General features: G+C 41.1%; 1 protein-coding gene across 1 annotated transcript; it reads right to left on the bottom strand.

Annotated features, from left to right (window-relative positions):
* Positions 1–156: 156 nt before the first annotated feature.
* ANP32E (acidic nuclear phosphoprotein 32 family member E) lies at positions 157–17,359 on the bottom strand. Its single transcript, XM_046027868.1, has 7 exons — positions 16,934–17,359; positions 13,340–13,489; positions 12,609–12,731; positions 11,490–11,652; positions 9,133–9,311; positions 3,665–3,719; positions 157–2,378 (listed from the first exon to the last, which is right to left on the bottom strand). The coding sequence occupies exons 1-7, from the start codon at positions 16,985–16,987 to the stop codon at positions 2,308–2,310; spliced, it is 795 nt and encodes a 264-aa protein (XP_045883824.1). The 5' UTR covers positions 16,988–17,359; the 3' UTR covers positions 157–2,307.
* Between the last annotated feature and the right edge of the window lie 6,093 nt (positions 17,360–23,452).

Genomic DNA, 23,452 nt, shown 5'->3' with positions numbered 1-23,452 from the left:
TAACACTGAAACTAATAATTAACAACAAATCTTCCATTTATTTGAAGCAATTCAATTTCAAAACTTTAAGTTACAGCAGTCACAGAAAAAAAACAAACAAACAAACAAAACCAGGGAATGGTCAGAAACAATAAAAGAATAATCAGGAGTGCTGCATTTTTTTAACACTGTCATGGCTTTATTCAAAACACAGTTGCACAAAAGTATTAACTTCAAAGTTTTTAAAGGAGAGTTTTGAGGAAATTTAACACACTATATACATACTGCCATACAAAGAGCATTAAAATAGGACCAAAAACTTCTACAAAATATAAAACCCACCCTTACTTATTTGCATGAAAATACCACCCACAAAGCTAAATAAGTCTTAAAAAGTTATCTGGAGGCTCTAAATGTTGTTTTCAAACCAAAGACCTCTAATTTTGATTGCACAATAAGATGATTGATAAGAAAGTCAGTATATAGATTTCATTTTAAAAATAAGTATTTTTATAGTCTGGCATATACTATGCAATGAGAATTCTTAGGGACTAAAACAGGGCATTTCAAGTGTTAAAAAAGGAGTAAAATGTTAGTCTTTTGGAGATACCAGTCCCCCCACTGAACTTATTCCAAGAGTTTTATTTCAGTCACTTGTACAACTTTTTTAGTTTACCCACAAATAACTTTGTAATTTTTACTTTAAAACCCCAAGTCATACATCTGAAACTAAAAAAGAAGCTCGTCACTCCGTAATTTAAATGTGTCCCAGTATAGAAGTATAACTTCAATTTGCTGATGCTAACTTTAAAAACTCAGATATTCAAAACAGCAGAAAAAATTTAAGCCAAGATTTGAAAAGCAACTGCCTTGGACACGGAGCCTCCACAACAAAAAGGGGAATGTACTTGTCTACTTCTATCATCATATTTAGTAGCTGTATAAAGAAATACACCCAGCCTAAATATGTCTCTATTTTTAGTGGGTTTCCACTTGAAAACAAATCTTAATTTTAGCATTTAGTTTCAAATGTTTTTCCAACTGCCCAGTGTATTCCAATTAAAAGTTATATCTGGTAATACCTTAAAACTGTAGGAAGAATAATTAAAGGTTCTACTCTGAAAAATTACAAATACTTTGCAGCGTGGTATCTAAAACATTTGGGAAGCTAACCTCCCCCCAAATTTGACCTGAATGTCTCACTAATTATCAACAGGCAATTGTTCTAACTTCTGTGGAATAGCAATGCTGCTTCTGAAAGCTTCTCCTCCTTTTCTTTCTTCACCCTATTAATACAGTCTGTACATCTTGTCAACCAAGAGAGTTATAATAACCAGAATCTGTTGCATAAAACTGTATTGATAATAGTATTCATAGCTCAGAAAATACTCAATGTCTTTCATTTAGCTTGTTTAAACTGAGACCGTCTGAAAAGGTTGCTGAGGTATAAAAGACTAAATAAAGGTCTTCCTGGAGAGCCATAAGTTTCCCAACTTTTTTTGGAGACAGAGGGAGGGGAGTGAAACAAGGAATGAAAGTGATCATAAAGGAATTGCTGGGAGGAAGAAAAAGAATGCACACTTAAAAACAAAACAATGTTAACAACCGCTGCCATGTCATGATTTTCAGCTAGAAAAACAAAGGGCTCACCTGCATGTCTCTGAACTTAGTACAAGCATTTTTCCTTCAAAAATAAAATCTTATTAGTCACCTGGCTTAAAAGGTTTCAGAAGCCTCCACAAAAGCCTTGAACTATATTGTTGAATAGAACCTTTGCTATTCTGCTCCTACTTTCTAAGTTACTCATGTGACAAAAAAAGCACCCAAATACCCATGCCCCAAAAAACAAAAACAAGTCATTGCCTTCAAACTAAAGATCTCTGGGTCACCTCTAAAAATATAACCAACTTATCAGTCAAGAGACTATTTTCATTTCATATTCCAGCCGACTGTGATTTCAGTTAACTTATAAATAACTTTATAACCTTATGAATGAAATGCACCAAACTACGCTTGTGTAAAAGTGATCATGTTTTAATTATGGGCTAAAAATAACTAATACAGTGAGCCTGAATGAGAAAAATGAAGATTCTAAATAAATTTCACAATGGAGTCAAGGAAAATTTTTTCTCTACATATGATATAATCATTAACAGACTAGTAAATCTTATTTGGAATGATAAGGCAAAAATAGTAAAACCACACTTTTCCTATAAAAAGTTACAGGTTATCTTCTGTAGGGATCGCTATGGTACAAGAAGAAACAAAGAAGATGGGATCACTCTATTGCACACCCAGGAACATTAGGGAATCTGGTCTTAGAATGATCTAGTCATCTTCTTCATCTCCATCATCTTCAGCATCTCGTTTCCTTTTTTCCCCTCGAAGACCTTCTTCTTCTGAAAGAAGAATGAAAGAAAAATTTACAATGTATTTTTTACAAATGAATATTTGTCAAATTACAGTTGTGAATCTATCTCATTGAAAACAATGGCACAAAAAAAGCATACGTCAAGTTTCCTCTCTGAATTTCTTTCAATTTTGGTGTAGTGAACAGACTTAATAGACTTAGAAATCCATAAATAATGATAGCTTGCTGTGCACCCTTGTGGCCAAATCATGAAGTACAGAGCAAGAACTAGGGGTCGGTCATTAAGAGTCATTAGTAAACTTTTAAATTTATTTTGAAAGGCCTAAGTAAAGAGTACTAGAGCAAATCTCAAAAGAACATTATCTGGGAGTTCAACTGCTCTTCTCTTAGGGACAAGGCTTCATTCATCCTCTTCAAAATGAAAGACCTAAGAAAATAATAATTAAGCTCACGGTTATCTCATCTCTTCATACCAGTTTTGAAAATAAATGTTATAGGCTGAGTGGTTTTTTAAATGAAATTATTGAATGCCTTGAGAAAATTATTTTTTTTAAAGATTATTTATTTATTTGAGAGAGAGAGAGTACAAGTAGTCAGAGCAGCAGGCACAGACAGAGGGAGAAGCAGGATCCCCGCTGAGCAGAGAACCCCATGCTGGGCTCAATCTCAGGACCCTGGGATCATGACCTGAGCTGAAGGCAGACGCTTAACCGACTGAGCCACCCAGGCATCCCAGAAAATTACTCTTTTAAAAAGGTTTTATGGGGCACGGTGACTTAGCCAGACGTCTGCCTTCGGCTCAGGTCATGATCTCAGGATCCCGAGATGGAGCTCCACATGGGATCCACGCTAGGCTTGGAGCCTAAGATTCTCTCTCCTAGGGCACCTGAGTGGCTCAGTTGTTAAGTGTCTGTCTTCAGCTCAGGTCATGATCCCAGGGTCCTGGGATCGAGCCCTGCATCAAGCTCACTGCTCAGCAGGAAGCTTGCTTCTCCCTCTCCCAATCCCCCTGCTTGTGTTCCTTCTTTTGCTGTCTCTCTGACAAATAAATAAATAAAATCTTAAAAAAAAAAAATTCCCTCTCTCCCTCTCCTTCTACAACCCACACTACCACTTGCACGCTCTCTTCTTTCTCTAAAAAAAAAAAGAAAAAAGAAAAAAAGAAGGTTTTACACCTCTCAAGGCACTCTATGTTACCAAAATCAAATCAGGGGCCAGTAATAATTTGAATTATTATAAACACATTCTTTAAAGCATGTGAATAATAGCTCTGACTTTAATGTCAGGATTCCTTTTATGGCTAATGCAACTCACCCTCTTCTTCCTCTTCTTCCCCTTCTTCAACATAGTCATCATCATCTTCTTCATCCTTGAAAACCAAATATTCAGTTTGAGAATAAAAAGCCTTAACATACTTTTCACCGTTTGGTAGTAATACATTCCAACAAAAGCAAAAAAAACTATGGTTATTCTGTGAATGTTCTAACAACCTCTACCTAACATATAAGTGTTTTTTAAGAACGCAACTAAATCTAGCTTATGAAAATAAGTTACATTTTAGACCAGCGCTGTTTAAAAGAACTTTCTGGAACAATGGAAATGTTCTGTATCTGTGCTGTCCACACATGGCCACTGAGCATTTAACATGGGACCAGCACAAGGGCGCCTGGCTGGCTGAGTCAGTAGAGCATGCTACTCTTGATCTCAAGGTTGTGAGTTCAAACTCCACAGTGAGTGTAAAGATTACTTAAAAATAAAAAAATCTTTAAATAATTATAAAATAAAAGAAAATGTGACCAGTACAAATGAGGAACTCAATTTTTCATTTTATTTAATTTTAACTTAAATAACCAAAAATGTGCCCAGTGGCTACTATAACGGACAGAGTTAACTTGACAATTTCAAAGAAAGGTTTCCTATTTTATAGAGTGAGATAGAAGTTACCTGAATCCCAGCCCCAACATAGTTACATGCATTGAATAAGTCACTTAATCTCCCTGCACCTCATTTTTCCAATCAATAAAAGAAAGTATTCATCTAGAAAGATCTATAAGTTTCTCCTACATCTAAAAATCTACACATTAAAATAGCAATGTTGGGGCGCCTGGGTGGCTCAGTGGTTTAGGCCACTGCCTTCGGCTCAGGTCATGATCTCAGGGTCCTGGGATCGAGTCCCGCATCGGGCTCTCTGCTCGGCAGGGAGCCTACTTCCCTCTCACTCTCTCTGCTTGCCTCTCTGCCTACTTGTGATCTCTCTCTGTCAAATAAATAAATAAAATCTTTAAAAAAAAAATTATAAAATAGCAATGTCAATAAAACCACAAAACTTGATCTACAACTTTTATGGAAGGAGCTGTTCTGGATAGCTAAGATGTAAACACAGCCTTGAAACATCGTAACAGGTTTTTTTTTTGTTGAGCCTGCTTCCCTCCTCTCTCTCTCTGCCTGCCTCTCTGTCTACTTCTGAGCTCTGTCAAATAAATAAAATCTTTTTTAAAGATTTTTTTTTCTATATTTTATTTATTTGACAGAGAGAAATCACAACGAGGCAGAGAGGCAGGAAGAGAGAGAGGAGGAAGCAGGCTCCCCGCGGAGCAGAGAGCCCGATGCGGGGCTCGATCCCAGTACCCTGAGATCATGACCTGAGCCAAAGGCAGAGGCCTTAACCCACTGAGCCACCCAGGCGCCCCAAATAAATAAAATCTTAAAAAAAAAAAAAATACTTTTACGTGGGGCGCCTGGATGGCTCAGTGGATTAAGCCTCTGCTTTCAGCTCAGGTCATGATCTCAGGGTCCTGGGATCGAGCCCCACATCGGGCTCTCTGCTCCGCGGGGAGCCTGCTTCCTCCTCTCTCTCTTCCTGCCTCTCTGCCTACTTGTGATCTCTGTCTGTCAAATAAATAAATAAAATCTTTAAAAAAAAAATACTTTTAAGTGGCAAATGTCAAGAACTCCTGGGTAGTTAGGGGAAAACTTGGACAACCCATCCTTTTCATAGTATCCACAGCCCCATTTGTATCTAGAAATACTAAACAGAACCTAATTTCCCAGCATGTAAGTAGAATCCCCTGAGAAACTCGACTGTAGGAAACTTGTATCAGAAAACAATCTTATACAACCAATTCAAATACTGAAAAGCATTCTGTACCAGAACACCATCAAGATACAAAGAGGAGAAGGAATAAATGGGGTATTCAGTAGCATAAAAAGGAACCACAATAAAAATCAGAGAACCTAAAGCTTTAAACTAAAGCGGCAAAGAAAGGAAGACAGGGTAGAGGAGAGGGGACAGGAAGGGGGAGGCAGGGGAAGGAAAAGGAAAGAAAGAAAAAAGAGAGAGAAAGAAAGATAAGGGACACATTTTAAACATCTCAAATCTGTGGAGAATGATAAATGAGGATGTTTAAGTATTTGCGATTTTTTAAAAAACACTTGAGATACTAATCATATTTATACTTTGACAATTTAAAAAACCCCAAGTCTCAAAATCTAATTGCTTCTTCGGATTTTGTTTTAAACAAAATATGGTTAGATTACTTGATTCATGCTTTTAAGCCTTTCTTAAAATGGGAAGTACAGCTGACATACAGTATTATGTGAGTTTCAGGGGCACAAAACGGTGATTCCACAAGGCTGCACCTTAAGCTTTGCTCACCACGAAGACAGCTATCATCTAAGCCTTCAGTGTTTAGTGTCATCTATTAGATGATATCCCTCAATAAAAACAGCTTTCACCGGAACCTTGTTCAGTAGAAACTATGATCTTTCCCTAACCAATGGGAAAGAACTGTTTGCTCATTGTATTCTGTATAGTCCAGAGGGATTACAATTCCTAATTCTTCTAAAGTCCCCATCCCCATTTTTAAAGAAATACACTACACAAACAGAAAGCCCTTCTTTATACATATTAATTTCTGACCTCTGAAGAGTAACTGAAATAAAAATGATACTCAAACCAAAAACAGCTACTCAATTCCCGTTTCCATCTCCTTCTACTTTCTTTCTAAATCTCAACAGTCTCGGAAGCTTGTACTGACTTTCATCTTCTAAAAATATGTTTAAAATGTAACTAACCAAAAATACTAAAAACGTCATTTTTAGTATTCAAACCATTCATCATGTTTGAAAGCTTCTGGTACATGCTAGCCAGGTACTACAATGACCTGACGTTGTGGTTATCATCTCAGAGATTTTTACTCTATACTTGACTGTGTCACTTTTATTTTATTTATTTTTAAGAGAATCTTTTTTTTTTTTTTAAGATTTTATTTATTTATTTGACAGACAGAGATCACAAGTAGGCAGAGAGGCAGGCAGAGAGAGAGAGAGAGGCAGGCTCCCTGGCGAGCAGAGAGTCCGATGCGGGGCTCGATCCCAGGACCCGGGATCATGACCTGAGCCGAAGGCAGAGGCTTTAACCCACTGACCCACGCAAGCGCCCCAAGAATCTTTTTTATTTTTAAGATTTTATTTATTCACTTTTGCAACAGAAAGAGAGAGGGAGAGAGAGGGGGGGGAAAGCATGGGCAGGGGGAGGGACAGAGGGAGAAGCAGACTCCCCACTGAGCAGGGAGCCCCACTGGGGACTCAGTCTGGGAGGGAGCCCCACTTGGAACTCAATCCCAAGACCCTGGGATCATGACCTGAGCCAAAGGCAGATGCTTAACCAACTGAACCTCCCAGGGACCCTGACTATATCACTTTTAGTTAATGTTCCCCAAAATTCAATGGAATGATAAACACAATCATTTGCAGTTGGTTGAAAGTCATTTTTAAACTACTTAATACTATACAGACTTAATGAAGAATTACTGACAAAGACAAAAGCCAAATAACATGAGTCCACTATTTTATTAAATAACTTAAAACTTAGGGGAGGGACACCTGGGTGGCTCAGTCTGTTAAGCATCTGCCTTTGGCTCAGGTCATGATCCCAGGGTTCTGGGATCAAGTCCTGCATCCAGCTCCTTGCTCAGCAAGGAGCCGCTTCTCCCTCTGCCTGCTGCTTCCCCTACTTGTGCTCTCTATCTATCTAACAAATTAACTCTTTTATAAATAAACAAACAAACGGGCAAAATATTCAAGCTGTATGCTGATGTAAACTGAACGGGCTGATTTTCTCTAGGAATGCTTAAATGCTTATTGTACAGCTGCTGCTCACTAAGGCCCCAAACAAGTTTAAGTTCTATTTTTCCACATTAGTTTCATATTTTAAATGGTATCAGAAAAAAATTATCATTGATCAGTGATATTATATACGTAACCAATGTAAAAGTCATTAGGAGAACAAATAAGAATACTAATACCTTCTAGTCTAAATAAGACATATTATTTTTGATAATAAAAAACTTGAATAATGAAAATAAAACTCTGTAATTTAAAAATATTAGAAGGAAACAGTAATTCCCAGGAGCTAAAGATCATTTGTTCAAGTCAACTGACACTTCCTGTGAGCTTACTATGTCCCTGTCAGTGTACAAGATGCTGAGATACAAAGACAGATGACCGTCGCCTTAAGGAGCTCACCATCTAGGAGAAAGTGGCCAAATAAACGAGTTTTTACAAAAGTGCCTACAGGCAACAGAAGACTAACTGAGATTCAAAGGTAATGGAGGAAGGAGAGATTATCTATAAAAAGTTACAGAAAGCTTCAATAATGAGACAACTCCAGAACTAAGTTTTTAAAGAGCTCACAAAGCACGCACAAAGCGTGCTCTCTCTCTCTCTAGTATATACATGAGTAAAATGTCACGAATGTGTACATAAAGTACATAAAGTGCACTTCCAGGCTTCAACTATACTTATGTTTACCTTTGTAAAAAAGAAAATAAAGGGGCGCCTGGGTGGCTCAGAGGGTTAAGCCTCTGCCTTTGGCCCAGGTCATGGTCTTAGGGTCCTAGGATCGAGCCCCGCATCGGGCTCTCTGCTCAGCAGGAAGCCTGCTTCCCCCCCCCCCCCCCCGTCTGCCTCTCTGCCTACTTGTGATCTGTCAAATAAATAAATAAAATCTTTAAAAAAAAGAAAAGAAAAGAAAGTTGATCAGAGAGCATGGGTAGAAAGTCATTTCAGATAAGAGCAAACAATGTATCTACAGACAGAAAGGCAAGAAACAGCCTGGTATGACAATTAAACTTGGTATTGAAGGAGAAGAGGCTGGAGAAGGAAGCAGGGACCAGATAATGATGGGCCTTGTACACCTGGGTGGCAACAGCGAAACATTAAAGTGTTTCAACATTAAAGTGATACCATCACATCTGCATTCAGGCTAGGCAGGCACAAACCGAACCATGGAAGAGACACTTAAGTGGTGACACTGTATTCAGACAGGCCATCTGGAAAGCTACTACAAAACTGTAAGCAAGAAATCATCAGGGCAACGAAAGTTTTCCTGAGTGCCTACAATGTGCCAGTGACTAGACACTTGACATATATTATCTTGTTAAATCGTTTAAAGAAACCTAAGAGGTTGATACAATCTTTGTTTTACAAAGAAGGAAGCTGAGGCTCCGAAACTTTTGTAAAATGTTTCCACCACACTTTGAAGTACAGCTCCGGGAAGAATGGATTTGAAAGATATCTGGGCAGTAAAATCAATATGCGTTTACGATTATCTGGATACAGTCTGAGCTGGGGGACAGTGGGAAAAATGACAGGCAAGAGAAATACACTCAGACCCACACATTAGGAACAACTTTCAGATTTCTACACAACTCACTATTTACAGTACCTGGTCCTATGCCTAAATAATTAATTTTCAGCACACAAAAAAAGTGCCCATTCACCTGGATTTCTTCTTTCATTAAGTATGAGAGGCCTACTTCCTCCTCTCCCTCTCCCAGTTCTGAGCCTGCTTCATCTTCATCCTCATCCTCATCCTCCTCCTCTTCCTCCTCCTCTTCTTCATATTCTTCAGGTGGACCAGCTTCATCTTCCTCTTCCTCTTCATCATCTTCATCTCCATCTTTAAAAATATTTTAAAAGATGAGCAAATGGCTGAGCAAATTTTCTTGCAAGTATGTTGATCCTATCCACTCTTGCCCCAGTCACTTCAAATTCTTAAGCCAACAGGTAGGTGGAAAGTATCTCAGGTTGATTTTCTTTTTTTAAGATTTCCCTTTTACAAGGCGGGTGGGTGGCTCAGTCAGTTAAGCGTCCGACTCTTGATTTCAACTCGGGTCATGATCTCAGGGTCATGAGTCAGGCTCCATACTCAGTGGGAAGTCTCCTTGACTCTTTCCCTCTGCGCCTCTCCCTGCTTATGCACACATGCATGCGCTCTCTCTCTCTCAAATAAATAAGTAAATCTCTAAAAATAAAAAAAGGATTTCCCTTTTACAACATCCATATTTACTATTTGAGAAATATGGTTTCTATTTTTTTTTAAGATTTTATTTATTTGACACAGAGAGAATGAGGACAAGCAGGGGGTAGGGACAGAGGAAGAGGGAGAAGCAGACTCCCCACTAAGCAGGGAGCCCGAGGATGTGGGGCTTGATCCCAGAACACTGGGATCATGACCTGAGCCGAAGGCAAACACTTAACCAACTGAGCTACCCAAGCACCCCAAGAAATACGGTTCCTACTTTTTTTTACTTTTTTTTTTTTTTTAAGATTTTATTTGAGAGAGAGCACAAGCAAGCTAGAGCATGAGTGGGGGAAGGGAGAGGGAGAAACAGACTCCCCTGCTGAGCAGAAAGCCCGATATGGGACTCAATCTTGGGATCATGACCTGAGCCGAAGGCAGATGTTTAACCCACTGAGCCACACAGATGCCCCAAAAATATGGTTTCTAAATACTGAAATATTTCCAACATACAGATTTTCATTGAAACATTACATGCAATAAAGTTTGTTTTACCTTGTGGACACTTCAAAACCACCTTCTCTATCATTCTGTCATTTTCTATCAGATTTCTTTTTACGGTAAAAAAATTTTCAAAAAAAAAAAAAAATTTTCAACCAAGAGTAACAGTGTCCCATTACTAACAACAGCCATTACATCATCTGATCTGTTAGTCACCCATTTATCCAATAATATATATTCACCATCTAATTCTAGAACATTTCCATCACCCCTCAAACCTCCCCTCATTTCGAAAAAACCCACAGTCATTAACAGTCACTCCCCATTCTCCTCTCACCCAGCCCTGGCAACCACTACTCTACTTTCTGTTTCTATGAATTTGCCTATTCTGGACATTTGATATAATGGAGTCACACAAAATGTGGCCTTTTGTGTCTGGCTTCTTTCACTACACAGAATGTTTTCAATGTTACAGCGCGTATCAGTAGTTCATTCATTCTTATGACTGAAAAATATTTCACTGTATGGCTATATCGCATTGTTTATCCATCAGTTGACAGACCATTTGGGTTGTTTCTATTTCTTGACTATTATGGATAACAATACAAAAAGGAACAATTCCTTTTTTTTTTTAAAGGTACTATTTAACAAGTTGCCACTTTTATTTTTTTATTATTTTTTTTTAAGATTTTATTTATTTATTTGACAGAGATCACAAGTAGAGAGGCAGGCAGAGAGAGAGAGAGGGAAGCAGGCTCCCCGCTGAGCAGAGAGCCCGATGCGGGACTCGATCCCAGGACCCTGAGATCATGACCCGAGCCGAAGGCAGCGGCTTAACCCACTGAGCCACCCAGGCGCCCCGACAAGTTGCCACTTTTAGCAGGTAGTGGTTAAACAAGTTTATATGGATATAAAATTTCACAGAGCTTGACAGTATAATAATCATTTAATTCCCCAAAGGTATCAGAAACTTGAAAGAAGAAATACAGGATTAGGGCTGTGGGTTTTGTAATTTTTCTTGTCTTACTAACATCTTTTTTTTTTTTTTAAAGATTTTATTTATTTATTTGACAGAGAGAGATCACAAGTAGATAGAGAGGCAGGCAGAGAGAGAGAGAGAGAGGGAAGCAGGATCCCTGCTGAGCAGAGAGCCCGATGCGGGACTCGATCCCAGGACCCTGAGATCATGACCTGAGCCGAAGGCAGTGGCTTAACCCACTGAGCCACCCAGGCGCCCCAACATCTTTTTTTTTTTTCAACACCTAAATGTCCAAGCCCAATTGAAATGGCATAGCTAGGCTGGAGCTTATATTTACACGCATCAAGAATGATTACCCTCATCCTCCTCTTCTGAGTCTGGTGCTTCGTTATCCTCCTGATCAAATCCATCTAAGTAGGTGATTTGCTGCAGCAGCTCAAAAATACTTTCTCTGTAATCTTCCAGGTTTGTGATCTCACAGTTAAACAAGTCGAGACTTTTCAAATTTTTAAGATTTTGCTGGAAAAGTAAAAAGTTAAAACTTAAACATTTCAAGATTTTAAATACTATGTTCTTTCTTTCTGATTCATGAACCAGAAAATATATATTTGAAATCAAAAGAATGATTTGGGGTTTTTTCAAATTTTATGATGAAGAGTTTTGGTATCAATTATCTCTCTTTTTTAAAAGATTTATTTATTTGAGATACAGAGGGAGGGAGCAAGTGAGCACAACGGGAGGAGAGAAAAGGGAGAGGAAAAGGCAGGAAAGCAGGATCCCCATTGAGCAGGGTAGGGAGCCGGGCTCCATCTAGGATCTCAGAATCACACCTTAGCTGAAGGTGGAAGCTCAACCAGCTGAGCCACCCAGGCACCCCACCCCCACCCCAATAGCAATTCTCTTAATGAGGCCCTGTATGTAAACTCCACAAGAGGAACTTTGTTTTTTCACCACTGAATCTCTAGCACCTGGCTTAGTGCCTTACTATAGTAGCCATTAAATATATTTTGTTGACCAAGTAGGTACATAAATAGGCAACAACAATAACGTGTTTAGTTTAAATCCAGTCAAGCTCATTGTCAACAATTTCAACCTCCTCCCAAGCTTTTTTAAATTGGAGCAACAATTTTTGTGAGTTTCACTTCATCTCATACCAGGAAAGAAAGGAGCATATAAAAATAACTAAAAAAAAAAAAAAAAAAAAAAATCAAGAAGGAAGGAAAAAGAATAGAACTTAAGAAAATACTGAGTAGTTTAACTCCTGAAGTTAGTGATAAAGAAATATCTCTTAGATTTAAAATTTTATCTGACTGTTTCACTCTAAGAGAAAACAGAAAAACATATAGATACATATAGATAAAAACCTATAAGAAATTCAGAAGTTTCAAAGAGTGAAATATAAATCAGCAAGATAAAAACAAGCAAATCTCAGCAGATCAACCAAAAAAGACCAAGTTCAGAGACTTTCCACTCACCAAAGCTTCTACTGTACTGAGATCTTTGATTTTGTTTCCACTCAGATTGAGGTAGGTAAGATTAGGACATTTCTCTGCCAGGACTTCCAGACCTCCAGAAATTATATTGTCACTAAGTTCCAACTATATATTCAACACGGAGGAAAAACAAACAATGATGAAGGCTTAGAGCAAATCAGATTTTTTTTAAGTTTTTTTATTTTTTAAATAGTCTTTACACCCCATTTGGGGCTCGAACCCACAATCCTGAGATCAAGAGTTGCACGTTCTTCTGACTGAGTCAGCCAGGCGCACCCAGATTTTTAAAATATACCAATTTGAAGAAGAAAAACAACTGTGATTCTCTCTAGCTTTAAGAGACTGTCACAACTTATTAATTTCCAAATTCCTACCCATAATCACCAAATAATATATTAGAACTCCTATATAATAAGCTTCTAACCCAAGTTCGGTTCCAGATATGTTACAGATAGATTTTATGTTTCAGAGAAAAACATTTGGTAGATATTAAACCCAAACTGATATCATAAAACAATTTCATTATTCAACTTAAATTTTTAAAAGCTATAGTAGAGCTGATTCTAAAAATCCTACATAACCCATTCTCTTATCTCTAGAAATTTAGAACCTTCTAATTAAAAGGCAGAATGGTTGTTTCATTTGGCCAAAACCTAGACATACTAGCCCTTGGCATCAAAACTCTGATGATTTCACACTTAATACTAACTTACCTTTCGAAGTTTATTTAAGCTGGGCAACCGGGCCAGTGAACTTAGTTCCACGTTAGCCATACTCAGAAACTCTAGTTTTTTAAAAGTATCATTCAGGCCTTCAATTTCCCCATTGACACACAAGCAATTATCAAGGACTAACTCTGTCACCTGTAAGACAGAAAATGAATGATTCTTTACTTTGAGTCTGTTTAGCAAAAGACCTGGGTCAAGACCCACTGGAAATGTGAATATTAAAATTAAAACCATGAATCCCCCTTTTCTCTCCTCCCCCACCAAATATTTAAATACAATCTAAAGTCATCATTATAAGTTAAACTTTTAAATTTAAACTTACACCAAGAAGTTCAATGCCTGCTCAAATCCCTGATGCATTTAAAAAAAAAAAAAAAAAAAAAACTTTGAGGATGCCTGGGTGGCTCAGGCCATGATCCCAGGATCCTGGGATTGAGAGTCTCACATTGGGCTCCTTGCTCCGCAGGGAGCCTGCTTCTGTCTCTGCCTCTGCCTGCCACTCTGCCTTCTTCTGTGTGCTCTTTCTCTCTCTCTGACAAATAAATAAATAAAATCTTTTAAAAAAATAAATAAATAAATAAAACTTTGAAAAAGGTCCCATGTGAAACTTGCTTCTGCCCCTGATAAGAAGGATTCTCAGGGCATATATTTATGTAGTGAGGGGATGCCCAGACTACTGGGAAAGGATTCAAGTGAGCTGCCCTAAAACAGCAGGGAGAAGAAAGGAAACTATTTTATTCACTATAAAACCCCCTTATCTTGGGCGCCTGGGTGGCTCAGTTGGTTAAGCAACTGCCTTCAGCTCAGGTCATGGTACCAGAGTCCTGGGATCAAGTCCCACATCGGGCTCCCAGCTCCATAGGGAGTCTGCTTCTCCCTCTGATCTCCCCTCTCGTGCTCTCTCTCACTCTCTCTCAAAATAAATAAATAAAAATCTTTAAAAAACAAAACAAAACCCTATCTTCAGTTGATAAATGCCACCATAACTCAAAAATATCTTGTTACCTTTCATGAAGAAATGTTAGAAAGCTCATTTTGAGAAAGCTGGCTTTTGGAGGTTATTTGTTCTTAATGGCAGGGCCAAACAATGTCACCCAGAACAATACATCCTTGACAAGATGTTATTTCTCTGTAATACCCTGGTAGCATTTTTGTGGACTTCTCCCCTTTGGGGGGTGGACGGGGTAGTTAGGCTACATCCCCTTATCACATCAGAGTTGTAGAACGAAACCTGCTGGTTTTGTTAGACTTAATCTAAGGGGGAGACAGGAGATCCCGGATCTCTACTCCCAGTGCAAAAACATGTTTGAGGAATTCTGAGGGCTAAAAACTAAACAAGGAATACCACCTTCTTTATTTGAATATGACTTTGACATAATTATTTTAGAGATCAGAGTAGACATATGATCTCCTGTTTAGAAGTAAGGAAGCCAAGGGGCGCCTGGGTTAAAGCCTCTGCCTTCGGCTCAGGTCATATCTCAGGGTCCTGGGATGGAACTGAGATGGTGCCCCGCATCAGGCTGTCCGCTCAGCAGGGAGCCTGCTCCCGCCCCCAATCTCTGCCTGCCTCTCCGACTACTTGTGATCTCTCTCTGTCAAATAAATAAATTAAATCTTTAAAAAAAAAAAAAGAAGAAGAAGTAAGGAAGCCAAGGCTCAAAGGGTAAGAATGACTTGGCTAGGGTCACACACTTAGTATGACAGAGATGTGCTTCCACTCTAAATTTTCTGACTCCTAGTCCAGGTGAATGGAGGAGAGAGGGCCACCAGATTTGGTGTCAGAAAACCAGTTCTTCCACTTGAGTAAAGAACTTCACTGCCCTGGGACTCCGTTTGCTAATTTGGATTCTAGAACAATACAATCCACCTTACAAGTCTGTCTGAAAGAGAAAGGTAAATAACAAACACAAAGTGTTTTGTAAACTATAAAGAGCTATACAAATATAAGAGATGGTTATTACACCCTAAGGGAGGAAGGAGAGGCTGCAAAAAGACAACGTCTGGCACCCCCCAAAATTGTAGAGGAAATTCCTATGGGTAGCGTAGGTAAACAAAAGAGGGTGGGGGAGCAAATCTACTTTTCCAACCCAAGACATACAAAAAAGCATTCTAAATGTGTGCTCCTGAGAGGAAGTTTTTAAAGTTTGATTTTGTTTGTTTTCCTGCAGCCCCCAAAGAGTAGGCCCTAGAAAACTCCCAGCTCCCTCTGGATGATAGTACCGACTCTTTCCTTCTCCTTGCCTTTTGCTAATTTCAGGGAACCAGAGACTTAAAAAAAGGAAAAAAAAAAAAAAAAGGTATATAAAGACCCTGGGTTCCCACTCCGCACGCCGCCACAGCCCACCAAACAGACCTACTCATCTTCTGCCCTGGTAGGCACCCGCACCACCCTCACCCCTGTTGAAAACAACTACATCCCTTTGAGTCCACTTCTAGTGTTTATTTCAGAGGCCGCAATTAACAAGATTCTTGACGCTCTTGTCTGCGGTCTGAAGTGCCAGGTCGCGACCAGCCGCTCCGACCCACGGAAAACCCCACACGGGGCGGGGACTCCTCAAGAGAAAGAGGGGTCGCCTCCCCGCCGGCGTTCCCAGCGCCTCCGCCCCGGGCGGGGAGGGCTGGGAGAAGCCGAGGAGGGTGCCCTCGAAAAGGAGGCGGAAACGCCTCCCGTCCGACCCCCGAAAAGTTGGCCGCGACCAGCTTCACGTGGCCCCTCCCAAACCCGTCTCTTTAACTAAGGGGACAGCAGCCAGAGAGCATCATTTCGTTTCGCCGAATCCATCTTTAAAGCACAAAACTACTACGACCTATTTGAGTTTTTTGAGACCTTCTCCAGGGATCAAATTCGGAGTTGCGGCCACTATGACACGACACGCCGAATATCGTGACACCGCGGGGGGACGAAGAGGATTACGCCTCGCGTCCCCTCTTCACCTCCAGTCTCTGCGGCGACTCTCAAAACTTACCCGCGGCGGGAGAACCGACCGCTGACCCAGATTCCGCCTCACGGCGGTCAGCGCGCGCCGCTTCCCGGGGGAGTGGGCGCCGCCAGGAGCAGGCGGTGCTGAGACCGCCGGGGACCCCAGCCCGCGCCCGGCGCGACGTCGAACACCCGGGCCTCGAGGCGGGGGGCATCCCCCAAAAAAGAGAAAAAGAGTTGGCAGTATTGCAGAAAAGTTGGACTAACTTCTCAGGCGACGATGGCTGCGGCAGGGGCAAGTGGGACTGGGGGGTCGCGCCCACGCCGCCGGCCCCCGGGAGGAGGAGGGAACCAAGCGCCGGAGCGGACCCCAGCACCCCGCTTTCCGCCCCACCAGGCCTGGACTCCCGATTCGTAGAGAGCCTAAAGAGGATAAGACCCCCAGGCACACACAAAAACGCCCCTAGAAACTTAAACCCTTCGCCATTTTAAGTAGAAAATTTTAATGATTTAACACTTAAGATTAAATATCCCCCAACCCTAACCCCCGGTGGGGAATAATTCATTACCCCTCCGCACACACATTACCCGGACCCCCAGAAACCCGATCCTCTGAATACAGGTCTGGTGGGGAAGGGGAGGGGGCTGAGTCATCTCACCTCCTCCGGGGCTCTGTTCCTTAACTCCAGGTTAATCCTCTTCTTCATCTCCATGTCCTCCTCCTGCTCTTCTGCTACTACTCCCTTCCCTTACCTTTCCTGACTTTCCCACTACCCCCAACCCTTAAATTTTAAAAGATCTGGAAATGAATGAAAAGAAAAGCAAATATAAACGCCCACCACCTCCAGATAGGTGTTGGGGAGAAAGAAGAGAATAGCAAATGGAGTCCAAGGAGTTGGGACTCTAACTCGGCTGCCCCCACCTCCTTGTCCACACACTCGCGCGCACTCACACGAACGCACACACACACAAGCACGCGCGCGCGCGCACACACACATACATACACACACACACACACACACACACACCGCAGTTCCTTCCCCTTCAATGGCTGCTCTGAGACTGAGCCTCCATGACACGGCACCGCCAACCCCCTGGCCTACACTCCACCCACCTCCCGAATGTATTGGTTAATGCTTCAGCATCGCACTGTTTCATTGGACCGCATAAGTGTCCATCAGTCTTCTGGGTGTACCTGAACCAGAAGCGCTGTATCTATTGGCTACAACTAAGCGCGCAGTTAACTCCGATAGGTTCGGGAGGGTGTTCGTCCTGGGGAAACGATTTTGAATCCCAGTAGCCCCCCTCCTTTTCTTTGTGTGGTTGGCGCGCTTTCCCTAGGCGTCCGGACGGTTTTGATACCTGCTGGATTTGTTTTTTTGGTTTTGTTTTTAGTGTGAAAGGGAGGAAGAAAGCAACCTTATTATGGGCCCAGGTTGCAGGACTGATAATTTTGCACACAAATACGCACTAGCTCTTGGCTGTTTTAAAGCCCCTTGCAGCCAAGGTGCACGTGAGCTTTCGTAGCACTGCCCGGCTGCGGATAGGCTTCTGGTGCAAAGCCAGACGCTGGATAAAGATAGTATTTTAACTGAACGTTTTTGAAAACAGTTGGGTGAAGTATATAAGTTAGGCATCTTTAAACAAAAGTAGCCTGGAGCAATTGTTACTGAGGTAATTGTTGCTGTAATGAACACTAAGCAAGACCTTGGAGGAAAAACAGTGCTGGACTGGTGAAAATCAGACTTCAATTCGCATAGAAATGGTACTGCAGTGCCTCTCCTTTCTTATTTCCCTTTGGTTGGTTTCCATGGATATCTCTAGGTTAAATGTGCTTTTATATTTTTTAAGTCCTTTTTTTTTTTTTTTCTTTTAAGATTCTATTTATTTGACAGACTGAGAGAACACAAGCTGGGCGGACAGTGGGGAGAGAGAGGGAGAAGCGGACTCCCCGCGGAGCAGGGAGCCCGTTGCGGGGCTTGATGGGGGATTCCATCCTAGGACCCTGGGATTACGATCCGAGCGAAAGGCAGACGCCCAACCATCTGAGCCACCTAGTCGCCCCTTAAATATGCTTTTAAAAGTCTATGAATGGGAGATGTAAAAGAGCAGGATAAGAATTATTTTTAAAAAATTTTGTTTTGAGAGTCTAACTTATTAGTTCTTGCTTAAATTTGCCCTTTTCGTTCCCTTAATCCATTTTCAGGATAAATACCCAAAGAAATTCCAAATGATTTGGGGAGAAAGTGCGTGCGTTAGTCCAACCCCTCTCAGAGCGGGGTGCTTGCTTGCAGTTTTCAGTTGTTTGGCGTTTTCATTTTCTCTGGTTAGAGACCTTAGCGTTTTAAACAGACTCCTCACCACTTTGCCACCACCCCTCCTCCTCCCACACAGAGACACACAACTCCTCAATTAGGCTTACATTTAAAATGTAGATATTTGGTAGTTAGCATGTTAAATACTTTAGGAAAACAAAATAGTGATTGTCTTCTCCTGGGTAAGTGTTTCCTTTGAATTCTTGAAAAGGAAATTTTGTGAAAATGAAAACAGAGGGAGAGGGAGAGCTTTTGGTATAAAACGACATCTTTGCAGGGCAATTTGGTGTCAGTTAAGTTTATTTGTTTTCACACAGACTAAATTAGAAAGCCAGATGATAGGAAAACAAGGAAAAGGGATTGAGGAAGAGTTTAAAAAGGGAGGAGGGGGGCAAAAGAGATAAAAACAACCCTGAAAGCATTTTTAGTACCAGCTTGGGAAGAAGTCGTGTGGTCTCATCCCACCAGCCACTGGAACTCTGAAATGGAATCCCAAAGAGAGTTCTGGAAGGAGATTCAGAGTTAGGAGTCATAGACATATGAGTGATAGTTGACCCTATGAGAAAAAAAATAAGATGCCCACAGAGAATATATTTAGTAAGAAGGCTATCAGGCAAAGGGGAGCAAAACATGATTGAGGGGAAAGAGGAGAGAGGGATTGTCTACCAAAGTAGTGGAAGAAACTGAGAAACAGGTAGAAAAGAATGAAGTGAATTTGGGGTTGGAGGTAGGCAATTGTATGAAGCCAAAGAGTTTCAAGGAAGACATGATTATTGAGGTTAAATGGTAGGACTTTTATAGACAAAATGGGAGAGTATGTTGGAAATAATGAATGTGAAGATAGGCCATGAATTCATTTTACCCTTGGATAAGAGTTTCGCAAAGTACACTGTAGGAAGCATAGACAGGGGTCCACCAAAGTGAGCCTTCCCCCCTCATACCCGTGGTCCCCACCCTCATGTCATCTCTCAATACCTCACCTCAATACCTTGAAACCCACCTCTTTCTAGTCTTTTTTTTTTTTTTTAGATTTTATTTATTTATTTGAGGGAGGGGAGGGAGAGTATGAGAGGGGGTAGGGTAAGAGGGAGAAGCAGACTCTTCGTGGAGCCAGGGAGACGGATGCGGGCCTCCATGCGGGCCTCAATCCAGCGACTTCAGGATCATGACCTGGGCGGAAGGCAGAACTTAACCCACTGGGCCACCCAAGTGCCCCTCTTTCTAGTCTTAATCAAGAAGCCAGGATAAAGGGACCCTGGATGGGTTAGTCATTAAGCGTCTGCCTTCAGGTTGTGTCATGATCCCAGAGTCCTGGGATCGAGCCCTGCATCGGGCTCCCTTGCGGGGGGAGCCTGCTTCTCCCTCACCCACTTCCCCTGCTTGTGCTTCCTCTCTCGATGTGTCTCTCTCTGTCAAATAAATAAATAAAATCTTAAAAAAAAAAATCTACACCCGAAAGTACAGAGAGAGTGAGCAAAGAGAAGACAGCTGATGAGAGAGTGCAAAAACATCTTTTTAAAAGATTTTATTTATTTATTTAAGAGAGCACAAGGGGGTGGGGAAGGAGCAGAGGCAGAGGGTGAAGAAGTAGACTTCCTGGGGCGCCTGCGTGGCTCAGTGGGTAAGCCGCTACCTTTGGCTCAGGTCATGATCTCAGGGTCCTGGGATCGAGTCCCGCATCGGACTCTCTGCTCAGCAGGAAGCCTGCTTCCCTCTCTCTCTCTGCCTGCTTCTCTGTCTACTTGTGATCTCTCTCTGTCAAATAAATAAATAAAATCTTAAAAAAAAAAAAGAAGTAGACTTCCTGCTGAATTGGGAGCCCAATTCAGGGGCTTGACCAGAAAACCCGGAGATCATGCCAGGAGCCAAAGGCAGATGCCTAACAGACTGAGCAACCCAGGCGCCCCAAGCCAACAAAATCTTAACATCTGGAAAGTGATGTACCATGTAGTTTAGAAAGGCTTGCTTACTCCTGAGGTCTTACTTCCTGTGAAAAGAGCTCAGGTTGTGTAACTGGGTCTTTCTCAGACATTTATTCACCCACCCTAAGTGGAATGTTCTGTCCTGCTCCATCCTCCTTGCTCTTGGGAGAGGGAGCCTGTTCCTCAGAACACAAAATTCTGCTTTGGTCCTCCACAGGGAACCCTGTCTCTGTCCAGGCTGTCTGGGTCTGGGCACAGTTAGCAGGCCCATTAACGCCCATACTAAAGTACACCTCCAATCTGACCTCTAAGAGTAATAAAGGTGATATGTTTACCTCCATATTTGCCCTATTGATTTATTTCTCAACTTGTTCAAGACCCCTGCATCAAGAAGGAATACCATTATTGGGATCCCCTTCAGAGATCCCGGTAGATTAGAAGTAATCAGCTTAGAAGAAAGGAGAAAGTTGAAACCTAACAGCCAGCAGGAGATTGAGATACAAACTAATCCACATTAGAACTACACAAACATTTGGAATTTGGAAGCACTAAGAACCCTTGAAGATGAGGGTGAGGGGAGGGCTAAAAGAGATTTGGTTGAAGTTCATGTTATTTTTTTTTTTTTGAAGATTTTATTTATTTGTTTGACAGCGAGAGACAGTGAGAGAGGGAATACAAGCACAGGAAAACTGGAGAGGGAGAAGCAGGATCCCCGCTGAGCACGGAGCCCAACTCGGGGCTCAATCCCAGGAGGATGGGATCATGACTGGAGCTGAAGGCAGATGTTTAATGACCGAGCCACCCAGGGGTCCCTGAAGTTCATGTTAAAAGTAACTGAATTCTGGGACGCCTGGGTGGCTCAGTTGGTTAAGCGGCTGCCTTCAGCTCCGGTCATGATCCCAGCGTCCTGGGATTGAGTCCCACATCAGGCTCCTTGCTTGGCGGGGAGCCTACTTCTCCCTCAGCCTCTGCCTACCACTCTGTCTGCCTGTGCTCACTCGCTCTCTCTCCCTCTCTCTCTCTGACAAATAAATAAGTAAAATCTTAAAAAAAAAAAAAAGTAACTGAATTCCTTCCCAGCTCTGACCCACAGAGGTCAAAATAAGGTATTCTAAACTCAGAGACACCTGCCATAACGAAGACCAAGTTAAATGTAATGAAAATTGGCAGGGAAAGCAAAAAATCTATATTTCGAACAGTGAGCACTCACCGCCACAAACCAACCCCTTTCTGTCCTCCATCCATCATACAATTGGGTGTACCTTCAGGTTAAAAGTTAAGCTTTCCTGTCTGGAGAAACTTATCAGCCTAACAGACAGTCCAGAATTATTGACAAAACAGTAGGAAATAGCCAGATACCTGCCCCAACCCCTCACAGTACAGTCTACCAGTCAACAAGCTTCCATGCATGGTAACACACACCCCTTAAGTGCCTCACTCTTAAATGTAAATGGATAGGTAAGGATCACTAAATGTTTAAGAAAGGCTTTTCAGGGGCGCCTGGGTGACTCAGTGGATTAAGCCACTGCCTTCAGCTCAGGTCATGATCTCAGGGTCCTGGGATAGAGCCCCGCATCAGGCTCTCTGCTCTGCAGGGAGCCTGCTTCCTCCTCTCTCTCTGCCTACTTGTGATCTCTCTATCTGTCAAATAAATAAATAAATAATCTTTAAAAAATAAAAAGAAAGGCTTTTCACATAAAAGCAGAGACCAAAAATAAACAAACTGAAAAAAAAATAAATAGAGGAAAAAGAGAGAAGCAGAATACAATTTTTAAAAGAATTAGCATGATACAAGATAATGTATTTGTGAAAGTTAAAAAAAAAATAGTGCTATAGAAAAAACATTCATGGGACACCAGGGTGGCTCAGTCAGTCAGTTAAGCATCTGCCTTTAGCACAAGTCAAGATCTGTGAGTCCTGGGACTGATTCCCACATCAGGCTCCCAGCTCAGTGGTAGTCAGCTCCTCCCTCTCTCTCCCACTCCTTCTGCTCATTTCCTCCTCTCCCTAACTCATGCTCTCTTTCTCTGTCAAATCAATAAATAAAATATTTTTTTAAAAAAGAACATTCGTGTAAGAAAGAGCTTATGAAAATTAAATAAATGAATGCAGAAATTAATAATTTAATAGAGGTGACAAAGTTGAGCAAATCTCCCTGAAAGTAGAATAATAAGCAAAAACATGGGGGGAGACTGGCTGGCTCAGTCGGTAGAGCATGCAACTCTTGATCTTGATCTTGATGAGTTCGAGCCCCACATTGGGTGCAAAGATTACTTAAATAGATAAATAAGTAAAAAGATGGAAGATAGAAGAAAAAGTTGGGAACATTCGAGACCAGTCCAGAAGGTTCAACATACAATTAATAGGAGTTTCAGAAGAAGAACATATAAAACAAAATTATCAAGGAAAAATTAAGAAAACATGGCAGAGCTGAAGTGCATAAACTTTTAGGCAAATGAGCCCACAAAACACTCTTCCAAGAAATAAAAAAGACCTACACAATGATACATTATCATGAAATTATAGATCCAAGGTAAAGGAAATATATTAAAAGCTTCCTGAAAGAAGTCAATCTAACTTCAGAACTGAAGGATAAAGAGTTCCATGAGGAATATTCCTTTTAAAAAATGTTATGACCAGTTACTTGATACATTTGAACATGAAAGAGTTACATTTTCAACAGTGAGTTTAGAGATGAATAAGGAACTACTAAAGCAAAGAGAAGAAGGAAGGGCATTATCAATTCAAGAGAAATTAAAAGTTGTACAAGAAAATACACTGCTGCTTGACTCAGCTATGAGTAAATATTGATGATTTTCTAAATGCTGACTTAGCTAAAATTATGATTCAATAACTAATCACCAGGGAAATGCAAATCAAAACCACAATGAGGGCGCCTGGGTGGCTCAGTGGGTTAAGCCGCTGCCTTCGGCTCAGGTCA

Source organism: Meles meles, chromosome 1, assembly GCF_922984935.1.
Source record: "Meles meles chromosome 1, mMelMel3.1 paternal haplotype, whole genome shotgun sequence".
Classification (NCBI taxonomy): Eukaryota; Metazoa; Chordata; class Mammalia; order Carnivora; family Mustelidae; genus Meles; species Meles meles.
Note: the sequence above shows the minus strand (reverse complement) of the source record. Positions and strands in the feature narration are given on the sequence as shown.

Bases quoted from the DNA above. Each gene is read 5' to 3' on its own strand.
- ANP32E (XM_046027868.1), bottom strand. From the start codon at position 16,987: ATGGAGATGAAGAAGAGGATTAACCTGGAGTTAAGGAACAGAGCCCCG. The intron at 9,312-11,489 runs GTAATCATTCTT...ATATTTTTAAAG, and splicing joins CTCAGAAGAGGAGGATGAGG to ATGGAGATGAAGATGATGAA. The intron at 3,720-9,132 runs GTGAATGGGCAC...TTGGTTTTCAAG, and splicing joins TAATGAAAGAAGAAATCCAG to GATGAAGAAGATGATGATGA.